Below are 23,864 nucleotides of genomic sequence, written 5' to 3'. Positions count from 1 at the left end.
GTAAGACAAATGCTAACAAGTATGAAAGGGGAAATCAACAATAACACAATAATAGTGGGAGACTTTAATACCCCACTCACACCTATGGACAGATCAACTAAACAGAAAATTAACAAAGAAACGCAAACTTTAAATGATACATTAGACCAGTTAGACCTAATTGATATCTATAGGACATTTCACCCAAAAACAATGAATTTCACCTTTTTCTCAAGTGCTCATGGAACATTCTCCAGGATAGATCACATCCTGGGCCATAAATCTAACCTTAAATTCAAAAATATCGAAATCATTCCAAGCATCTTTTCTGACCATAATACATTAAGATTAGATCTCAATTACAGGAGAAAAACTATTAAAAATTCCAACATATGGAGATTGAACAACACACTTCTGAATAACCACCAAATCACAGAAGAAATCAAAAAAGAAATCAAAATATGCATAGAAACTAATGAAAATGAAAACACAACAACCCAAAACCTGTGGGACACTATAAAAGCAGCGCTAAGAGGAAAGTTGATAGCAATCCAGGCATACCTCAAGAAACAAGAAAAAAGTCAAATAAATAACCTAACTCTACATCTAAAGCAACTAGAAAAGGAAGAAATGGAGAATCCCAGAGTTAGTAGAAGGAAAGAAATCTTAAAAATTAGGGCAGAAATAAATGCAAAAGAAACAAAAGAGACCATAGCAAAAATCAACAAAGCCAAAAGCTGGTTCTTTGAAAGGATAAATAAAATTAACAAACCATTAGCCAGACTCATCAAGAAGCAAAGAGAGAAAAATCAAACCAGTAAAATTAGAAATGAAAATGGAGAGATCACAACAGACAACACAGAAATACAAAGGATCATAAGGGACTACATTCAGCAGTTATATGCCAATAAAATGGACAACATGGAAGAAATGGACAAATTCTTAGAAAAGTACAATTTTCCAAAACTGAACCAGGAAGAAATAGAAAATCTTAACAGACCCATCACAAGCACGGAAATTGAAACTGTAACCAGAAAATCTTCCAGCAAACAAAAGCCCAGGTCCAGACGGCTTCACAGCTGAATTCTACCAAAAATTTAGAGAAGAGCTAATACCTATCCTACTCAAACTCTTCCAGAAAATTGCAGAGGAAGGTAAACTTCCAAACTCATTCTATGAGGCCACCATCACCCTAATACCAAAACCTGACAAAGATACTACAAAAAAAGAAAACTACAGGCCAATATCACTGATAAACATATATGCAAAAATCCTCAACAAAATTCTAGCAATCAGAATCCAACAACATATTAAAAAGATCATACACCATGACCAAGTGGGCTTTATCCCAGGGATGCAAGGATTCTTTAATATCCACAAATCAATCAATGTAATTCACCACATTAACAAATTGAAAAATAAAAGCCATATGATTATCTCAATAGATGCAGAGAAGGCCGTTGACAAAATTCAACATCCATTTATGATAAAAACTCTCCAGAAAGCAGGAATAGAAGGAACATACCTCAACATAATAAAAGCTATATATGACAAACCCACAGCAAACATTATCCTCAATGGTGAAAAATTGAAAGCATTTCCCCTAAAGTCAGGAACAAGACAAGGGTGCCCACTTTCACCGCTACTATTCAACATAGTTTTGGAAGTTTTGGCCACAGCAATCACAGCAGAAAAAGAAATAAAAGGAATCCAAATTGGAAAAGAAGAAGTAAAACTTTCACTGTTTGCAGATGACATGATCCTCTACATAGAAAACCCTAAAGACTCCACCAGAAAATTACTAGAGCTAATCAATGAATATAGTAAAGTTGCAGGATATAAAATCAACACATAGAAATCCCTTGCATTCCTATACACTAATAATGAGAAAGTAGAAAAAGAAATTAAGGAAACAATTCCATTCACCATTGCAACAAAAAGAATAAAATACTTAGGAATATATCTACCTAAAGAAACTAAAGACCTATATATAGAAAACTATAAAACACTGATGAAAGAAATCAAAGAGGACACTAATAGATGGAGAAATATACCATGTTCATGGATCGGAAGAATCAATATAGTAAAAATGAGTATACTACCCAAAGCAATTTACAAATTCAATGCAATCCCTATTAAGCTACCAGCCATATTTTTCACAGAACTAGAACAAATAATTTCAAGATTTGTATGGAAATACAAAAAAACCTCGAATAGCCAAAAGCAATCTTGAGAAAGAAGAATGGAACTGGAGGAATCAACTTGCCTGACTTCAGGCTCTACTACAAAGCCACAGTCATCAAAACAGTATGGTACTGGCACAAAGACAGAAATATAGATCAATGGAACAAAATAGAAAGCCCAGAGATAAATCCACACACATATGAACACCTTATCTTTGACAAAGGAGGCAAGAATATACAATGGAGTAAAGACAATCTCTTTAACAAGTGGTGCTGGGAAAACTGGTTAACCACTTGTAAAAGAATGAAACTAGATCACTTTCTAACACCGCACACAAAAATAAACTCAAAATGGATTAAAGCTCTAAATGTAAGACCAGAAACTATAAAACTCCTAGAGGAGAATATAGGCAAAATACTCTCCGACATAAATCACAGCAGGATCCTCTATGATCCACCTCCCAGAATACTGGAAATAAAAGCAAAAATAAATAAATGGGATCTAATTAAAATTAAAAGCTTCTGCACAACAAAGGAAACGATAAGCAAAGTGAAAAGACAGCCTTCTGAATGGGAGAAAATAATAGCAAATGAAGCAACTGACAAACAACTAATCTCAAAAATATACAAGCAACTTATGCAGCTCAATTCCAGAAAAATAAACGACTGAATCAAAAAATGGGCCAAAGAACTTAATAGACATTTCTCCAAAGAAGACATACGGATGGTTAACAAACACATGAAAAGATGCTCAACATCACTCATTATTAGAGAAATGCAAATCAAAACCACAATGAGGTACCACTTCACACCAGTCAGAATGGCTGCGATCCAAAAATCTGCAAGCAATAAATGCTGGAGAGGGTGTGGAGAAAAGGGAACCCTCCTACACTGTTGGTGGGAATGCAAACTAGTACAGCCACTTTGGAGAGCAGTGTGGAGATTCCTTAAAAAATTGCAAATAGAACTGCCTTATGACCCAGCAATCCCACTGCTGGGCATACACACCGAGGAAACCAGAATTGAAAGAGACACATGTACCCCAATGTTCATCGCAGCACTGTTTATAATAGCCAGGACATGGAAACAACCTAGATGTCCATCAGCAGATGAATGGATAAGAAAGCTGTGGTACATATACACAATGGAGTATTACTCAGTCGTTAAAAAGAATACATTTGAATCAGTTCTGATGAGATGGATGAAACTGGAGCCGATTATACAGAGTGAAGTAAGCCAGAAAGAAAAACACCAATACAGTATACTAACACATATATATGGAATTTAGAAAGATGGCAATGACGACCCTGTATGCAAGACAGCAAAAAAGACACAGATGTGTATAACGGACTTTTGGACTCAGAGGGAGAGGGAGAGGGTGGGATGATTTGGGAGAATGGCATTGTAACATGTATACTATCATGTAAGAATCGAATTGCCAGTCTATGTCCGATGCAGGATACAGCATGCTTGGGGCTGGTGCACGGTGATGACCCAGAGAGATGTTATGGGGAGGGAGGTGGGAGGGGGGTTCATGTTTGGGAACGCATGTACACCCATGGTGGATTCATATCAATGTATGGCAAAACCAATACAGCATTGTAAAGTAAAGTAAAGTAAAAATAAAAATTAAAAAAAAAAAAGAAAATATCACAGACTGGGTAGCTCACAAACAGAAATTTATTCTCCCACAGTCTTAAAGGCTAGAAGTCGCAGATCAAGGTATCAGCTGGGCCGGTTTTCCTGGAGGCCTCTCCCGGGGTTGCAGATGCTATCTTCTCTTGGGCTATGCTCTGCACACGGCCCTGGTTGTCTACTGTGTGCTCAAAGTTTCTCTTCTTACAGGAACATCAGTCAGACTGGATGAGGGCCTCTTTTAACTTAACCACCTCTTTAAAGGCTCTCATTCCAAATACACTCTCATTCTGAGGTTAGAGATTTAACACACGACCCTTGGGGGAACCACAATTTGGCCCCTAACAGGAAGTGATAGAGCAAGAGCACACATCTCAGGATTGGCTTGAAGCCTCTCGTGTGTGTTCTGTGCGGTTGCCCATCACAGTCTCCCTAGGAAAGCAAACATCTAATATTTTTCATGGCGAATCGCTGAATATAAATGAAAACAAGGTGATGGGAGAAAAGGAAGATATGAAAAGAGAAGGGGCAAAACTTTTGAAAGAAATTTTAAATTTTTCAATAAAGACTGAACTAGAAAAACACAAGAACTGGAAACTCCTTCAGAAAAATAACATATGGAAAGGGAAAATACGTAAATTTTAAAGATGAAAACTCCTGAAGAAAAAGTAATACCAAAGCTCACCAGAGAAGATTCACCATCAGTACTACAGGGATCCAAACATACAATCAAAGCAATGAAACAGAATAAACTGGTTATAATTTTAAAAAAACATAACTGAGATGAAAAGACTTGAAACTGCATACTGAAAATGTGCATTGGATACTAGAGAAATCAACCCAGAATGGGAAACACTGAGCTATAAAATAGTAAATGTATAAAAATTAAAAGAAAAAAGATCTTTTAAGCATCTAGGCAATAATTAAAGAATGTAAATTTTTTTCAAGATAGGCCACATTGGGCCATAAAACAAGATTCAACAAAACAGACTACAAGAGATTTAAATTAGATCTCAAAAAAATATTTTTTAAATCGCATATTTGGTCATTTTAAAACACAATTAAAATTTGTGGGATATACCTAAAGCAGTGCTTAAAGAGAAATTTATAGCTTTAATTGCCCATATCTGGAAGAAAAACAGATATGAATCAGTTATCTAAGTCTCCAATTTAAGAAACTAGACAAAGAAGAATTAAACCCAAACAAGTCAGGGCAAGAATAACAATGAGATCAGAAAACAATAAATAACTTAGACAACAGAGAAGTTGACTGTTTGAAAAGTTTTGAAAGTTAATAAACTTAGCAAGACTATACCTCAAAAGTTTACTAGAAAACACCAACAAAAATCTTACCTTGGCCAATTCTGTAATTTTACCAAAACCAAGCTTCCAAGAGGCAGCTGTGAGTAGACGATCTTATACCCACTTTGATGAAGCTGAGATTCTTCAGGAAAGTCTTCTTCAGAAACAGAGCACTTATTGTACTTTGAGTCAGTGTTCATGAAGCAGTACCATGGTTCATTGTGATTGACTTTGGCTTTATCCTCATTTGATAACAGTCTCCATTTCAAACAACTTTCATTCTCACATTGAACCCACACTTTGTTTATATACATGTTGTTCTCCACTGAGGAATCCACTGCCATATTACAACATTCTATTATCTTACTATCAAATTTTCCTTTTTCCGTAACTGCATTTAACCTAGAAAGTAACAGAATAAAGATTTCAGGGGATAAGGAGAGAAAGCTCAGGCCAAAATCCGAGAAGTAGCTCTTTTATACTTTGTTTGCCCGCCTCTTCTCTGTAAACGTTGAACATGTCGTGTTTCCACCCACCCAGAGACAAAGGAAGAAAAGAGAAGCCTCAGTCATTCTGGTCATAATATGCTCCCAAATTAAAAATAAGGAAAGTGTGATGGAGCAGAAAAGGGGCACAGGCCAACTATAGCAGCTTTTCTACTGCTACTCAATATACATCTAATAGATGCCCAGTGCTTTGCCATTGTTGTTATTGTTGTTGCTTAGCCGCTGAATCGTGTCTGACTCTTTGCAACCCCATGGACTGTAGCCTGCCACGCTCCTCTGCCCATGGGATTTCCCAGGCATGAATAGTAGAATGAGTTGCTATTTCCTTTTCCAGGGGATCTTCCTAACCTAGGGATTGAACCTGCATCTCCTGTATCACACGCAGATTCTTTACTGCTAAGCCACTATAATAAGAGGTAAAATCTTACTCTGGGCCAGATACTATTCAATGCACACCACTTATACAGCCTTCCCAACAACCTCAGTGTGACCATTTTCAGAGAGAAAATGAAAGCTAAGAAAAGTCAAGTAATTTGTTTAAGGTCCTAGAGCTAGTACATGATATAGTGGGGATTTAAAGTCAGGCAGTTCCCTAATTCTGCGATCTTATCCATTAGGCAGTATTGCCTCTTGGGTATGTGATGGACACAGTGTAGGCCTGATCCCTTTCTAACTCTGAAGAAAACCAAAGGTAGCAAAATATTTCACTATATGAATATGTGAAATTGTTTAAAAATTAAATGAATATTTTGCTTATTATTTTGCCTTTTATTAATTCAAGTGATTTTATTCACTATTAATTCAAGACATTAGAATTATATGTCTCTAACTGCCAGCTTTAATAAGTTATGTGTATATTAAAATAATTAATAATTAATACAGGTAAAATATAAGTAAAACTAATTATTAGTAACTTACTTTGAAAAAGAAACCTATTTTTAGAAAAAGACTTGCATATACTATATTGATAAATTAGTAGACCACCACTGGGGCTTCCTAGGTGGCTCAGTGGTAAAGAATCTGCTGCCAATGCAGGAGACAAAAGAGATGCAAGAGACGGGGAATCGATCCTTCGGTTGGGAAGATCCCCTGGAGTAGGAAACGGTAACCCACTCCAGTATTCTTGCTTGGAAAATTCCATGGACAGAGGAGCCTGGCAGGCTACAGTCTACAGGGTCGCAAAGAGTCTGACATGACTGAGCACACACACACTGAATATCACTATCCAAGTATGGATAATCTATCACTATCCGCTATCACTATCCACTATCCAACATCACTAACCAAGTTCAGTGGTTCAGTAGTGTCAGACTCTTCCCTGTGTTCCCTGTCCGTCACCAACTCCCAGAGCTTGCAAAAACTCATGTCCATTGAGTTGGTGATGCCATCAAACCATCTCATCCTCTGTCGTCCCTTCCTCCTCCTGCCTTCAGTCTTTCCCACAATCAGGGTCTTTTCCAGTAAGTCAGTTCTTCCCATCAGGCGGCCAAAGTATTGGAGTTTCAGGTTCAGCATCAGTCCTTCCAATGAATATTCAGGACTGATTTCCTTTAGGACAGTCTGGTTTGATCTCCTTTCAGTCCAAGGACTCTCAAGAGTCTTCTCCAGCACCACAGTTCAAAAGCATCTATTCTTTGGCACTCAGCCTTCTTTATGGTTCAACTCTCACATCCATACATGACTACTGGAAAAACCATAGTTTTGACTAGATAGACCTTATTGGCAAAGTATGTCTCTGCTTTTTAATATGCTATCTAGGTTGGTCATAGGTTTTCTTTCAAGGAGCAAGTATCTTTTAATTTCATGACTGCAGTCACCATCTGCAGTGATTTTGGAGACAAAGAAAATAAAGTCTGTCACTGTTTCCATTGTTTCCCCATCTATCTGCCATGAAATGATGGAATCAGATGCCATGATACGGTTTTTTGAAAGTTTTTCACTCTCCTCTTTCACCTTAATAGCTGTACTTTATTCTTTCCATTTTCTTTGGGCATTCTTTGTTGAGCTTATCTTTCTCTTTTTGAGTTGATGGTTCATTTTAAATCTTTTTTAAACTTTATTAATTTTATTATATTTTGGCAAGTACTCTTAATACGAGATCTACCCTTTTAATAATGTTAAAGTACATTTAAAGAATATGGCTGACTATGGGTAGAATGTTGTATAGCAGATCTCTATCATTTACTCATCTTTCTTACTTAAAATTTTATGCCTGCTAATTTAGAACTCCCTACTTCACCATTTTCCTCACCCATGGAAATCATTCCACTCTTTGATTATATGAACTTGATTATTTTAGATACAACATATAAGTGGAATCATACAGTATTTGTCTTTCTCTGATTGGCTTATTTCACTTAGCAGAATGTCCCCCAGGTTAATCCATGTTGTTGCACATTGCAGAACATTCTCCTCATTTAAGGCTGAACAGCATTCCATTGTATGTTTTCTTTATTTGTCCATCGATTAACACTCAGGTTGTTTCCATATCTTGGCTACTGTAAATAGTACTGCTATAAACATGGGAGTATTAATATGTCTTGGAGATCCTGATTTCAGTTACCTTAGATAAATACCCAGAAGTGGGGTAGCTGAATCATGTGGTAGTTCTATTTTTAATTTTTTGAGGAGACCTCTTTATTGTTTCCCATGGCACCAGCAGCATTTTGTATTCCCATCTACAAGTTTCCAGGGTATTCACATCCTCATCAATCTCTATTATCTTTTGACTTTCTGATAACAGCCATCCTAAAAGGTGTCAAGTGCTAACTAACTGTGATTTTGATTTGCTTTTCCCTGATAACTACTGATGTGAAGCATCTTTTCATATAACCAATGGCCATATTGCTTCTTTAGAAAAACGGCCTATTTTAAGATTTAAACGTTTTGATTGTGTCAGCTGTATGAGTTCCTTATATATTTTGGATATTAATCACTTTGTAAAATGTTTATTTTCTCCCATTCTGTAGGCTACTTTTCATTTAACTAATTGTCTCTTCCTACAAAGAAACAGCTTAATTTAATGTAGTCCTACTTTATTTTGGGGCTTCCCTGGTGGCTCAGAGGTTAAAGTGTTTGCCTGCAAGGCGGGAGACCGGGGTTCAATCCCTGGGTCAGGAAGATCCCCTGGAGAGGGAAATGGCAACCCACTCCAGTATTCTTGCCTGGAAAATCCATGGACGGAGGAGCCTGGTAGGTTACAGTCCACGGGGTGGCAAAGAGTCGGACACGACTGAGCGACTTCACTCACTCACTTTATTTTTGCTTTTGTTGCCTATGCTTTTGGTGTCAGATCCAAAGAATTATTGATAAAATCAATCTCAAGAAACTTTTCTTCTAAGTTTCCTTCTAGGAATTTTACAGTTTGGTTTTGGTCTTTAATCCAAAAATAAATTTCAAGTTTATTTTTGTGTACAGTTTAAGGATTCAATTTCATTCTTTTGCATATGAACACCCAGTTTTCCAAGACAATTTAATGAAGGGACTATCTTTTCCCTATTCAGTACCTTTGTTTAAAACTGGTTGACCTCTATATACCTGGGTTTATTTCTGGGCTATGTATTCTGTTCCACTGATCTGTGTCTGTTTTTAATGCTGATACCATACCACTTTGATTACTACAATTTTGTAAAATAGTTTGAAATCAGGAAGTAGAAAACCTCCAAGTTTTCTCTTCTTGTTCAAGATTGCTTAGCTATTTGGAGTTTTGTGGTTACATACAAATTTTAGGATTTTTTCTATTTCTGTGAAAATGTCACTGGAATTTTGATAGGGATTGAACGGAATCTGTAGATTACTTTGGGTTGTATGGACATTTTAACAATATAAATTCTTCTGCCGACCAAGGGCCATCTAGTCAAGGCTATGGTTTTTCCAGTAGTTATGTATGGATGTGAGAGTTGGACTGTGAAGAAGGATGAGCACCAAAGAATTGATGCTTTGAAGTGTGGTGTTGGAGAAGACTCTTGAGAGTCCTTTGGACTGCAAGGAGATCCAACCAGTCCATTCTGAAGGAGATCAACCCTGGGATTTCTTTGGAAGGAATGATGCTAAAGCTGAAGCTCCAGTACTTTGGACACCTCATGCGAAGAGTTGACTCATTGGAAAAGACTCTGATGCTGGGAGGGATTGGGGGCAGGAGGAGAAGGGGACGACAGAGGATGAGATAGCTGGATGGCATCACCAACTCAATGAACGTGAGTCTGAGTGAACTCCGGGAGTTGGTGATGGACAGGGAGGCTTGGCGTGCTGCGATTCATGGGGTCACAAAGAGTCGGACACAACTGAGTGACTGAACTGAACTGAATCTATGAATATGGGATATCTTTCCACTTATTTTTGCCTTGTTTCTTTCATCTATGTTTTACAGTTTTCAGTTTATAGATCTTTTACCTCTTTGATTAACTTTATTACTAAGTGTTTTTTGGATACAACTGTAAATTAATTATTTTCATTTCTTTTTCAGCTACTTTGTTGTCAGTGTATAGAAATGCAACTCACTTCTGTTGGTTGGTTTTATGTCTTACAACTTTGAGCTCATTTATTAGTTTCAACAATTTTTTAGTGGAGTCCTCAGGGTTTTCTATATATGAGATCATGTATTCTACAAATAGAAAATTTTACTTCTTCCTTTCAGATATGGACGTTTTTTATTTCTCTTTCTTGCCTGACTGTCCTGGCTAGAAACTCTAGTACCACGTTGAATAACAGTGGTGTGAGTGGGCACCCTGGTCTTGTTGCTGATCTTAGATGAAAGCTTTAAGTTTTTCACTAGTGAGCATGATGTTACCTGTTAGCTAGTTACATACGGTCATCATTTTATTGAAATATAATCCTTCTACATCCAATGTCAAGAGTTTTCATCATCAAGAGATATTAACTTTTGTCAAATGCTTTCTCTCCATCTACTCAGATGACAATATTTGATTACCTTTCCCTTCACTGGGGTGTATCATGTTTATTCATTTGAAAGTGTTAAACCATCCATGCATCTTATGAATAAATTCTACTTGCTCCTGGTGTATGATACTTTCTATGTGCTCCTCTATTGTCTGCTAGAAAATTGAGGATTTTTGCACATATGTTCATTGGGTATACTAGTCTGATGTTCTCTTTTCTAGTGGTGTTCTTTTATGATGCTGGTATCAAGTTAATGCTGGCTTTGTAAAATGTATTTGGAGTTGTTCTCTTCAATTTTTTGAAAGAGGTTGAGAAGAAATTCCCACTAATTACTCTTAAATTTTTGATAGAACTTACTAATAAAGTCATCTGGTTCTGAACTTTCCTGTTGGGAGAATTTTAGATTACTGATTCAATCACCTTACTTGTTGTTATCTGTTCCAATCTATTTCATTCTGATTCAGTCTTGGGAGGTTATATGCTTCAAGGAATTTATCCATTCTTCTAAATTATTCAATTTGTTAGCATCTAATTTTTTGTCATAGTCTCTTAGGATCCTTTGTGTTTCTGTGGCTCAGCTATAAATTCTCTTTCACTTGTGATTTTAAGTCTTTTTTTTTTTTTTTCCTTGCTGGTCTAGCTAAAGTTTTGTGTCTTTTATCAAGAAACCAACTCTTACTTTAACTGATCTTTTTCTATTATTTTTTTAATCTTTCATTTATTTTTGATTTCTGTTATTTCCTTCTCCAACTAAATTTAGGCTTAGTAGCTCTTCTTTTTTCTAGTTCCTTCTAGTGTAAAGTTAGTTTGCGTGAGGTCTTTCTTCTTAATGTAAACATTTATCATTATAAACTTCCCCCTTAGAATTGTTTTTACAATATCCCATAATTTTAGTATGTCTCATGACATTTTCAGGTTTCTTATTTCTTCTTTGACCAACTGGTTTTTCAGGAGCATGTTGTTTAATCTCTACGTATTTGTCAATTTTCCAGTTTTTCCCGTTATTGATTTCTAGTTTCACACCATTATGGTCAGAAAAGATGCCTGATAGTATTGGAATATGATATATCCTGAAAAATGCTCCATGTACATCTGAGAAGAATGTGCATTCTGCTGCTGTTAGATAGAATGTTCTGTATACATCTGTGGAAGTCTCATCTAAAGCATAATATAAGTCCAAAGTTTTCTTACTGATTTCCTGTCTGGATGATCTATTCATTGTTCAAAGTCAGGTAATGAAATCCCCTATTATTGTTGTTGTTCAAAAATATTAATTCCTCAGCACTCAGCCTTCCTTATGGTCCAGCTCTCACATCCAGACAAGACTACTGGAAAAACCACAGCCTTGGCTATATGGACCTTTGTCAGCAAAGTGATATCTGTGCTTTTTAATACACTGTCTAGGTTTGTCACAGCTGTTCTTTCAAGGAGCATGCATCTTTTAATTTCAATTTTAATTATAGTTGTATTGCTGTTCATTTCTCTCTTCAGATATTTGCTTTATATATTTAGATGCTCCAATACTGGGTGCATAAATATTTTCAGTTATTATATTCTCTTGATGAATTTACCTCTTTATCACTGTATAGCAACCCTGACACTTTTAACATTTTTTACTTCTATTCTGTTTTATATAAGAATAGCTATTTCTGGGTCTCTTTTGGTTTTCATTCGTGTGGAATATCTTTTTCCTTCCTTTCATTTTCAGTCTATGATTAGAGAATTAGTCCACTTACATCTGGAGTAATTTTTAACAGGTAAAAGCTTATTATTGCCCCTTTGTTAATTTTTTTCTAAGTGTTTTATAGATCTTTTTCTTCTTCTATAGTGGTATACTTGGATTTCTTTTGCATTATCTTTTGCATATCTACCAAAGGGTTTTGCTTTGAGGCTTGCCTAAAACATCCACAATTATAATAGTTCATTTTAAGCTGATAACTTCAATAACATACAAAAGCTCCTCATGTTTACTCTCTGTCCCCACCTTTTATGTTCTGATGTCACACCTTTCCATATTATGTGTCCAATAAAAATCATTTAAGTGTCTGACTCTTTGCTACCCCATGGAGTATACAGTCAATTGAATTTTCCAGGCTAAAATACTAGAGTGAGTAGCTGTTCCCTTCTCCAGGGGATCTTCCCAACCCAGGGATTGAACCCAGATCTCCCACATTGCAGGAGGATTCTTTACCAGCTGAGCCACCAGGGAAGCCCAAGAATACTGGAGTGGGTAGCCTAACCAGAATCTCTTTCATTGCAGGTAGATTATTTACCACCTGAGCTATTACGGAAGCCCCAAAATTATTGTATCTACAGAGATTTTCAATACTTCTGTCTTTTTACCTTTATACCACAGTTATATGTGATTTACATAATACCATCATATATTATTTTTAATGCAACTTTATATTTACCTGTATCAGTGAGTTTTACACTTTTATATTTTCATATTCCTAACTAGCACCCTTTCATTTCAGCTTGAAGAATTCCTTTAGCATTTCTTGTAGGGCAGGTTTAGTGGTGATGAGTTCCTTCACCTTTTAACAATATCTCTATTTCTCCACCAATTCTGAAGAACAACTTTGCCAGAAACACTGTTCTTGACTGGCAGTTTTCTTTCTTTCATAAGTTTTTTTAGAACTTTCAATATATTACTCCACTCCCTGTCTTCACCGTTTTCTGTTCTTTTTGCTCCCCTGACTGTATGATCTCCAGTGAACTATCTGCAAGCTCACTGATCCTTTCTTCTGTTTGATCTTCTGCCTTCTCTCGTCTCACCCCACTTTCCACATGTCCATTCAGGATCTCACAGAACTACTACTAATTATGTGCCCCATTAGCTCCCAGATGCAGATTAATTAGAACCATTAGGCAGCAGCTGAAAAAGTATACAGTCAAATCCCTTCTAGGGAAAACTGAGACTTGTGTTTTTGCCTGCTCTCTCTGTGATAAGCCTGGCAGGACGTGCTTACACATCTGTTAGAAATTGCTTACTTGTTTTCTATGGTGAAAGGGGACTGTGAATGCCAAGCCCTTTTGGTTCTCTAAGCTAGGTGACTTGGGAGCCAGTCCCTTGAGTGGAAGTCATAAAAGTTGGGGTGCTAGATGCACAGACAAGCTCCTTTCAGAAAGAAGCTGGACACTCACTTTTATAACTGGAGAGGGGGAGAGGAAAGTGCTCACAAGCCCTTTCAGGCTCCTGGAAGAGGACAGTCAGCTTCCAGATGCAAGCTGGTTAGAAGCCCAATTCTTGGGCAGCAACTAGAAAAGTATACAGTTAAATTCCTTCCACGGATAAAATGGTAATTTTGTGTTTTATTCTGGTCCCTCTGTGTTGAGTCCAAGGGTACAGCCAAGGTTAAGTGTTTGCACTTCTGTTTAAAGCCACCTGTTTGCTTAACACGGTCCTGGTGGATGCACAAATGCTGATTCCCATTGGCTCTCAGAGCTAGGTGATCTAGGAGCTGGTCCCTTGGGTAGCAGCCATAAAAGCTGAGGAACTAGCTGTGTGGTCCAAACCATCTGTTTCTCAGGGAGAAACTGCTGGGTTCCTCCGCGGTTAAACTAAAGGTTTATGGCATGAATGTATCTTAGCTTTTCCTACTCATTTCAGTGTAGTTATTTCCTCAGTCACCTCAATGTGTAGGAGGAACTAAGTGAAGTGAAGTGAAGTGAAGTCCCTCAGTCGTGTCCGACTCTTTGCGACCCCATGGACAGTAGCCTGCCAGGCTCCTCCCTCATGGGATTCTCCAGGCAAGAGTACTGGAGTGGGTTGCCATTTTCCTTCTCTAGGGGATCTTCCCGACCCAGGGATCGAACCCGGGTCTCCCTCATTTCAGGCGGATGCTTTAACCTCTAAGCCACCAGGGAAGCCATAGGAGGAACTAAACTAGTTTCTAGATTTCCTTCCAAAGGAACTGATCTGTGTGGAGCTGCTCATTCAGTGCATCTGTGGGAGGAAGAAAAGTCTGATGCCTTGTATTCACTCTGCTGTCTCGGTGACGTCCTTTGTATTTTGTTTTCTTTACTTCTAATGAGCTCCAGGAAATTTTAAACAGTAATAGTAATATCTCTAACTTGTTGTAACAGAGTGCAGTGACCTCAGTCCTTAGCACAGCAGCCACTGCTGTGCACCTTTACTTCGTATCCTGTTACCAGGCAATGTGTCCTGTTCATCTATTAGTCAAGGCCTCGGTGGGCCCCACCCACTCAACAACTGTCAATGAGCGACTGTTAGGGGTCCGCTCAGCCACTGAACAGTGCAGCGGTGGGCCCTGCCCACAAGCAACCAACTGTTAAAATAATGAGTTAGTGAGGGGATTTAGACAACAGAGTGGGGGGGTTGTGAGGTGGAGAGTGAGGTAAGAGGCAGATTCAGCCCTTCTCCTGGAGGCCTCCAGCTCACCTAGCCTTGGGCCAGCAGGTGAGGTGGAGTGCCCAGGGAAGAGACTGGGGCTGCCTCCTGCAGGGCTCCAGCGCCCTCACTAAGGCCCCTCACTAGCCTTGCCCCAGTCCTTGAGGCAGCAGTGAACCGCTCTCCCTTCCTGTCTCTGCGACTTCCTGCCTGGGTCACACTCTCCGAGACCCAGTCTTCCCCATTTGGGTGCCCTGAGGAGACTGGAGACCGGCTGAGTTGGGCACCTGGCTCCCTCAGCAATGGCAGCTCGGCAGGATGTGGGGACCTGGCCCTACAGGAGCTGCCAACTGCGATCCACCTTCTCTTAGCCAGGATTGGGACATTGGAGGATGAAAGTTGTACCTTAAGACCCTGCCCTTTTTTGTCAGGACCGAGAATAAAAGTTGTCTGGTAGAGACTCACAAGAATACCATTACCTGTTACCTCACCATGACCTGACCTCAACAGCAAAGAATTTGACACCAAAAAGTTTGCAACAACGAATCATGCCCCTCCCCCACCTCTTGCTTTTAAAGGGGTTTGCTGAAAGTTTTCAGTAACTTTGGGGTTCTTAGGGCATGAGCCACCCATCTCTTTGTATAAATCTGTAATAAATCTTTCTCTGTTCCAAACTCTAATGTTTTAGTATTGATGGGCCTTACTGTGTATCAGGCACACAGACTTGCGATTTGGTAACAGTAGGAGGAGATAACACTGGTCACTGGGTAAAGAGCTACCAACCCCAAGTTCAAATATGAAGAGAAATGAGGGAGACTCATAAGTCTAAAGCAGGTATTGGGACAACTAAGCCAAGGGTAAGGAGTTGGGGAACAGTTCTACAAACAGTGAGATAATCCATTACAAGTTCATTCAAGAACCTTCGATTTATTATTTAATAAGAAAAATAGGGTTTCTTAGTATTTAATATCAAATTGATACTAGAACCCTCACTCAGACCATATAAAAGCAGGTCATATGTTCTAAATGGGATGTGAGGCCTCCTGCTGGAAAGATGGGAGGTACCACATGTAAAGTATCTGGTGCCCTTCAGTGATCCATTTACTTTTACCATACTGCAGTTATTTTTAACTAGCTAAACACATCTACAGGCTGTATCATCTAGATTATTCCTCACAGAGTGAAGTCACTTTAAAATATTCCTACAAAGAGCGAGCATATTGAAGAGAATACTAGTAACAGATAATGAGTTAAGAGGTATAAAAGAAAGCAGAGCATGATATTACTATCACTCAATTGCCTAGGATTCTGTCCATCCTAGAACCACTGGAAAAAGCACTCTAAGTTCACTACGCTGCATCAGTGGAAAGCTTAGGAAAATCCATTATGATAGCCTATTATAAAATGTTAAGGGGATTAAAAGATTACTTTTAAATGGTAGATAAAGTTTTCAGATTTTCTTAGGAAGTCAGTGCATAATACTGAGAAGATAAATTAATACCAAGAAAATGTCATTATTATTTAAGTAGTGATACTCATTTTCAATTGTGTCAAACTTAAACCTCTTGGTATTTTAGATTTGATAGTTTATCCAGGCTAATAGAATGTATAATACAGGTTATGAAATACTTACTCTTTTCAAACCAGATTCTCATTATTTCTGTTACCTTTTCTCCAGCATCTGGTTGGTTTTCAAAATTATTGCCACATCAGCTATATTTAACTAGTTAAAACACATATACAGATTGTATTATCCAGAATTTTCCTCACAAAGTGAAGTTACTTTAAAATACTTCTACAGGGCTTTCCTAGTGATCCAGTGGTTGAGAATCACCTTACAATGACACCAGTTTGATCCCTGGTCTGGGAAGATCCCACATGTTGCGGGGCAACTAAGCCCTTGGGCCACAACTACTAAGCCTGTGTGCTGGAGCCTGCAAGCTGCAATAACTTAGATCACATGCAGCAACTACTGGAGCCCCGTGCCCTACAGCCCATGCTCTGCAACAACAGAAGCCACTGCAATGAGAAGCCTGCACACAGCAACTAGAGAGTAGCCCCCACTGTCTGAAACTATAGAAAGCCCACGCGAAGCAATGAAGATCCAGCTCAGCCAAAAGTAAATAAATAAATGAATACTAAATTATGTTTCTACAAAGAAACAGCATATTGAAGAGAATACCAAAAATACAAATAAAGTATTTAGGTTGATGCAAAAGTAATCTGCAGTTTTGGATTGCTGAATTTTGCTGTTTGATACTGGAATATATTCTTAAATAAATGTGATTACGTTATACATCACTTTAATGCTCATTTATTGCTTTGCTTTTTTTGATAATGACTTATTACTTGATGTTTATTTTATGTTCATTTTAGACTAAGGAAACGATGTTAGACAAAAAGCAAATTCGAGTGATTTTCTTATTGAGTTCAAAATGGGTCATAAACAATATGTTACAGAGACAATTTGCAACATCAACAACACACCTGGCCTAGGAACTGCTAACAAACATACTCTGCAGTGGTGATTCGAGAAGTTTTGCAGAGCAAATGAGAGCCTTGAAGATGAAAGAGTGCAGTGGCCGGCCATTGGAAGCTGACAATGACCAGTTGAGAGGATCATCAAAATTGATCCTCTTACAACTATATGAGAAGTTGCCAAAGAACTCAGCATCAACCATTCTATGGTCATTCAGTATTTGAAGCAAATTGGAAAGGTGAAAAAGCTTGATAAGTGGGTGTCTCGTGAGCTGATGATAAAGAAAACTCGTCATTTTGAAGTGTCATCTTCTTTTACTCCACGTAGCAACAATGAACCATTTCTTGATTGGATTGTGACAAGTAATGAAAAGTGGATTTTATATGAAAATCAGCAATGATTAGCTCAGTGGCTGGACCAAGAAGCAGCTCCAAAGCACTCTTCAAAGCCAAAGTTGCACCAAAAAAAAGGTCATGGTCACTGTTTGGCGATCTGCCGATTTGATCCACTATAGCTTTCTCAATCCAGGCAAAACCATTACATCTGGGAAGTATGCTCAGCAAACTGGTGAAATGCATCAAAAACTGCAATGATTGCAGCTGGCATTGGTGGATAGAATGGGCCCAATTTTTCTGCATGACAACACCCAGTCACACATAGCACGACCAACACTTCAAAAGTTGAACAAGTTGGGCTACAAAGTTTTGCCTCATCTGTCATATTCACCTCACCTCTCACCAAGCGACTACCACTTCTTCAAGCATCTTGACATTTTGCAGGAGAAATGCTTCCATAATCAGTAGGAGGCAGAAAATGCTTTCCAAGAGTTCATGGAATACCAAAGCATGGATTTTTATGCTACAAGAATAAACAAACTTATTTCTTGTTGGCAAAACCGTGTTGAATGTAATGGTTCCTATTTTGATTAATTAAGATGTGTTTGAGCCTAGTTTTAATGATTTAAAATTCATGTTTCAATACCACAATTCCTTTTTCACCAACCTAATAAGGAATATAAAAGAAAGCAGAACATGATTACTATGTGCACAGAAGGTACAAATGAAGAGGAGAAAGAAACTGTGGTGAGAGAGTGCTGGAGTCTGCGGGATGCCCTATAAAGTCATAGAGACAGGCGTCCACACTTCAGTTTAAAGAGATGATGACAAATGCAGAGCTGTGCTGAGTATACTTGCCTTACTCAACTTCTGTTTTCAACTTTTTATTTCATAACTTAGTATATTATATATATACTTAGTATATTTCATAACATAGTATATTAATACTATGCTAGATAATTCAAAAGAAAATTTTAAAATTATATTTTGGAAAATAGAAAACATTGAACGTCTATTCAAAATTAGGCAGTCATGTCCTGGCTATTATAAACAGTGCTGCAATGAACACTGGGGTACAGCAGATGAATGGAGTAGTACTCAGCCATTAAAAAGAATACAGTTGAATCAGTTCTAATGAGATGGATGAACCTGGAGCCGATTATACAGAGTGAAGTAAGCCAGAAAGAAAAACACCAATACAGTATACTAACACATATATATGGAATTTAGAAAGATGGTAATGATAACCCTGTATGCGAGACAGCAAAAGAGACACAGATGTATAGAACGGACTTTTGGACTCCGAGGGAGAGGGAGAGGGTGGGATGATTTGGGAGAATGGCATTGAAACATGTATACTATCATGTAAGAAATGAATCGCCAGTCTATGTTCAATACAGGATACAGGATGCTTGGGGCTGGTGCACTGGGATGACCCAGAGAGATGATATGGGGTGGGAGGTGGGAGGGGGGTTCAGGATTGGGAACTCATGTACACCCATGGTGGATTCATGTCAATGTATGGCAAAACCAATACAGTATTGTAAAGTAAAATAAAGTAAAAATAAAAATTAAAAAAAAATAATACAGTTGAGTAAAAAAAAATTAGGCAGTCATGTTTGGGCTATTAGTTTATTCATTCATTCATTTAATGCAATAGTTATGAATGGTTACACTCAATTTTCAGTCAGACAACTCTACCACTTTTTAATTTTCAAATTAGTTAACCACTGCTCTAGGGATAACAAGAGTACTATCACTCTGGAACCTCTTTTGTAAGGATACTAATCCCCATTCATAAAGGCTCTGTCTTTATGATTTAATCACCACCCACTGTATCTACCTTCTAATAACATCATGTTGAGGATTAGGTTTCAATATTAATTTGAAGTGACACAAATATTCAGTCTATAGCATCCCATCTCTGGCCCCAAAATTCACATTCCTCTCACATTAAAAATACATTTATTCCATTCCCAGAAGTTTTAACTGCTTCCAGCATCAACCCAAAAAATCTGAAGTCCAAAGTCTCATCTAAATATCACCTAAATCAGACATGGGTGAGACTGAATGCAGGATTCATCTTGAGGCAAATTTCTCTCCATCTGTGAACCTGTGAAATTAAATGTGTTCTCTGCTTCCAAACTACAGAAGTGGGCCAGGCACAGGACAGACATTCCCTTTCCAAAGGGAGAGATAAGAAAGAAAGGAATGAAAGGTTCCGAGCAAGCCTAAACATTAACTCTGGAGAATAACATTTGGCTCTATGCTCTCCTCCAGGCACACCGGGACTGTGGACCCCTTCCAGACCTACTAGGGCAGGTAACCGCATAGTTTCGCCAGGTAGGGGTTGGGCCCTATAGGATATAGCTGGTCTTGTCCCCATATGGCTTTGAAGGCAGCCCACACAGTAGCTCTCACAGGTTACGAGTCAAGTGCCTGTGGCTCAGCTGGGCTTTACCGGTCAGCTTCATGATGGTGGCCCTGGCCCACAGCTCCACAGTGCAATGGAGATAAAGGAACTTATTATTTTACTTAGTTAAACGAGGCTAAGCTGTACCTGCAAAGATTTGCTTAGATATTTCCTCAGCTACATATTCACTTTCATTACTCACAAATTCTACCTTTCATGAAACACTACATATGAACACAAATCAGCCAAGTTTTTGCCACTGTATCACAAGGACCATCTTTTCTCCATTGCACAATAACATGCTCCTCATTTCCATCTGAGACCTCATCAGAATGCCCCCTTTACTGTCCACGTTTCTACCAAAATTCTGTTCAAAATTACTTGGATATTCTCCAAGAAGACTGAAGCTTTCTCTACAGTTCTCACCTTCTCTTTCTGGGCTCACATCACAGTTGCCCTTAACAATCCATTCATTTCTGGCAATGCAGACTTTTTCTCTCTGGAGGAGGGCACGGCAACTCACTCCAGTATTCTTGCCTAGAGAATTCCATGGACAAAGAAGCCTGGTGGATTATGATCATAGGGTCACGAAGAGTCAGACATGACTGAAGCGACTTAGCACAGCACAGGCTTTTTCTAGAATGAATCTCAAAACTCTACCAGCCTCTACCTTTTACCCAATTTCAAAGCCATTTCCACATTTTTAGGTATTTATTACAGCAGTACCCTTTTCTCAGTACCATTTCTGTCTTTGTTTGGACTGCTGTAACAAAAATACCAGACCGGGTGACTTATAAACAGAAATTTATTTCTCACAGATATGGAGGCTGAGAAATCCAAGATCAAGGCACTGACATATCTGGTATCTAGAAAGCACCCACTGCTGGTTCATAAATGGCTGCCTTCTATAGCAACCTCATTTCGAGGAATGGGCAAGGTACTTTGGGGGTTCTCTTTTTACAAGTGAATTAATTCCATTCATGAGAGCTCTGCCTTCACTACATTATCACCTCCCCAATACCATGCTAACACTTCCTGTTATCGTCATGTTTTGGTGGGGGGGACACAACCATTCAGTCTATAGCAATAATCAGTCAAACATTTTTTTAAATGTTTTGAAAGCAAGGGGAAGGATCTTAGCGGTAAGGGAAGGCAGTGGCACATAATCTTAGACATCCATTTGGATAAATGGATGAAAAGCGGAGTTAATAACCAAGTTCAGTTCAGTTCAGTTCAGTCACTCAGTCATGTCTGACTCTTTGCAACCCCATGAATCACAGCAAGACAGGCCTCCCTGTCCATCACTAACTCCCAGAGTTCACTCAGACTCGCGTCCATCGAGTCAGCGATGCCATCCAGCCATCTCATCCTCTGTCGTCCCCTTCTTCTCCTGCCCCCAATCCCTCCCAGCATCAGAGTCTTTTCCAATGAGTCAACTCTTCTCATGAGGTGGCCAAAGTACTGGAGTTTCAGCTGTAGCATCATTCCTTCCAAAGAAATGCCAGGGTTGATCTCCTTCAGAATGGACTGGTTGGATCTCCTTGCAGTCCAAGGCACTCTCAAGAGTCTTCTCCAACACCACACTTCAAAAGCATCAATTCTTTGGTGCTCAGCCTTCTTCACAGTCCAACTCTCACATCCATGCATGACCACAGGAAAAACCAAGCCTTGACTAGACGGACCTTTGTTGGCAAAGTAATGTCTCTGCTTTTCAGTATGCTATCAAGGTTGGTCATTAAAGAAGTGTTAGTGTGTTTTGTTTCCCCCTTTCTAATCTTACAGCTACAAACACAGCTCAGTTCCTCACCAGTTCATTTAGACTGCTCTAAATAGTCAACGTTGGCATTCCAATCTCAAAGGCAATGCCAAAGAATGCTCAAACTACCACACAACTGCACTCATCTCACATGCTAGTAATGCTCAAAATTCTCCAAGCCAGGTTTCAGCAATATGTGAACCATGAAATTCCAGATGTTCAAGCTGGTTTTAGAAAAGGCAGAGGAACCAGAGATCAAATTGGGAACATCCACTGGATCAAAAAAGCAGGAGAGTTCCAGAAAAACATCTATTTCTGCTTTATTGACTATGACAAAGCCTTTTGACTGTGTGGATCACAATAAACTGTGCAAAATTCTGAAAGAGATGGGAATACCAGACCACCTGACCTGCCTCTTGAGAAACCTGTATGTAGGTCAGAAAGCAAGTTAGAACTGGACATGGAACAACAGACTGGTTCCAAATAGGAAAAGGAATACGTCAAGGCTATATATTGTCACCCTGCTTATTTAACTTCTATGCACAGTGCATCATGAGAAACACTGGGCTGGAAGAAGCCCAAGATGGAATCAAGATTGCCAGGAGAAATATCAATAACCTCAGATATGCAGATGACACCACCTTATGGCAGAAAGTGAAGAGGAGATTGAAAGAGTTGTTGAAAGTGAAAGAGGAGAGTGAAAGAGTTGGCTTAAACTTTCTCAACATTCAGAAAACTAAGATTATGGCATCCGGTCCCATCACTTCATGGCAAATAGATGGGGAAACAGTGGAAACTGTGGCAGACTTTATTTTGGGGGTTCCAAAATCACTGCAGATGGTGATTGCAGCCATGAAATTAAAAGACACTTACTCCTTGGAAGGAAAGTTATGACCAACCTAGATAGCATATTCAAAAGCAGAAGCATTACTTTGCCAACAAAGGTCCATATAGTCAAGGCTATGGTTTTTCCTGTGGTCATGTATGGATGTGAGAGTTGGACTGTGTAGAAAACTGAGAGCCGCAGAATTGATGCTTTTGAACTGTGGTGTTGGAGAAGACTCTTGAGAGTCCCTTGGACTGCAAGGAGATCCAACCTAAAGGATCATCCTAAAGGAGATCAGTCCTGGGTGTTCACTGGAAGGAATGATGCTAAAGCTGAAACTCCAGTACTTTGGCCACCTCATGCGAAGAGTTGACTCACTGGAAAAGACTCTGAAGCTGGGAGGGATTGGGGGCAGGAGGAAAGGGGGACGACAGAGGATGAGATGGCTGGATGGCATCACCGACTTGATGGACATGAGTTTGGGTAAACTCTGGGAGTTGGTGATAGACAGGGAGGCCTGGTGTGCTGCGATTCATGGGGTTGCAAAGAGTCGGACATGACTGAGTGACTGAACTGAACTTAAATAGCCTACTAACCAATTTGTCTACTCTCTCTTTCCCCATATTAATTATTTCAACTCATCAATAAGAGATTAATCTTAGAAACTCACAATAATTGGTACTTTTGCTAAAAAATGTATAGTTTGCTACTGCTAACAGTTGGAAATAATGTCCCCACTTTTAATTTTCCACAATGTAACTCTATAGTGAAATACTTAAGATTATGAATTTTATTACCAGTCAGACTTAGACTAAGATATAAAAACATCAATTTAATAGCTGTATGACCTTCAGTGAATCATTTCATATCTTTTCATCTGAAAATGGGAATAATACTAGCACTACCTCATAAAGCATTCAGAAAGTTCTATAAAATGATGCATGCAGGGTATGTGGCAAGAAGTACAGCATGCAGGTGTTCATTAAATGGTAGCTAGCAAGCATCACTATTCATCCTTCCAAACAATATGAATTTACATTATGTTATTCCCCCAAAATATCCAATGTATTCTCCTTATCTTTGCTCATGTATCCTCCTTACTGTAGAATAACCTGTAAATTGCCTACTTTCAAGACCCACCTCAAACACCATGCCTTTCAAGAAGTCGTCTTGGAAGTCCTCAACCAGTTGCAATTT

At 38.7% G+C, this 23,864-nt stretch overlaps 1 protein-coding gene across 1 annotated transcript in view; it reads right to left on the bottom strand.

Annotated features, from left to right (window-relative positions):
• ZCWPW2 (zinc finger CW-type and PWWP domain containing 2) overlaps positions 1-23,864 on the bottom strand; it is a 148,999-nt gene that overhangs the window by 84,877 nt on the left and 40,258 nt on the right. The window contains exon 3 of the mRNA XM_018066626.1: positions 5,151-5,501. Coding sequence (XP_017922115.1) covers positions 5,151-5,501 — 351 coding nt within the window. The remainder of the gene's footprint in view (positions 1-5,150; positions 5,502-23,864) is intronic.

The sequence above is a fragment of the Capra hircus genome, chromosome 22 (assembly GCF_001704415.2).
Source record: "Capra hircus breed San Clemente chromosome 22, ASM170441v1, whole genome shotgun sequence".
Classification (NCBI taxonomy): Eukaryota; Metazoa; Chordata; class Mammalia; order Artiodactyla; family Bovidae; genus Capra; species Capra hircus.
This window is presented reverse-complemented; position numbering and strand designations above follow the sequence as displayed.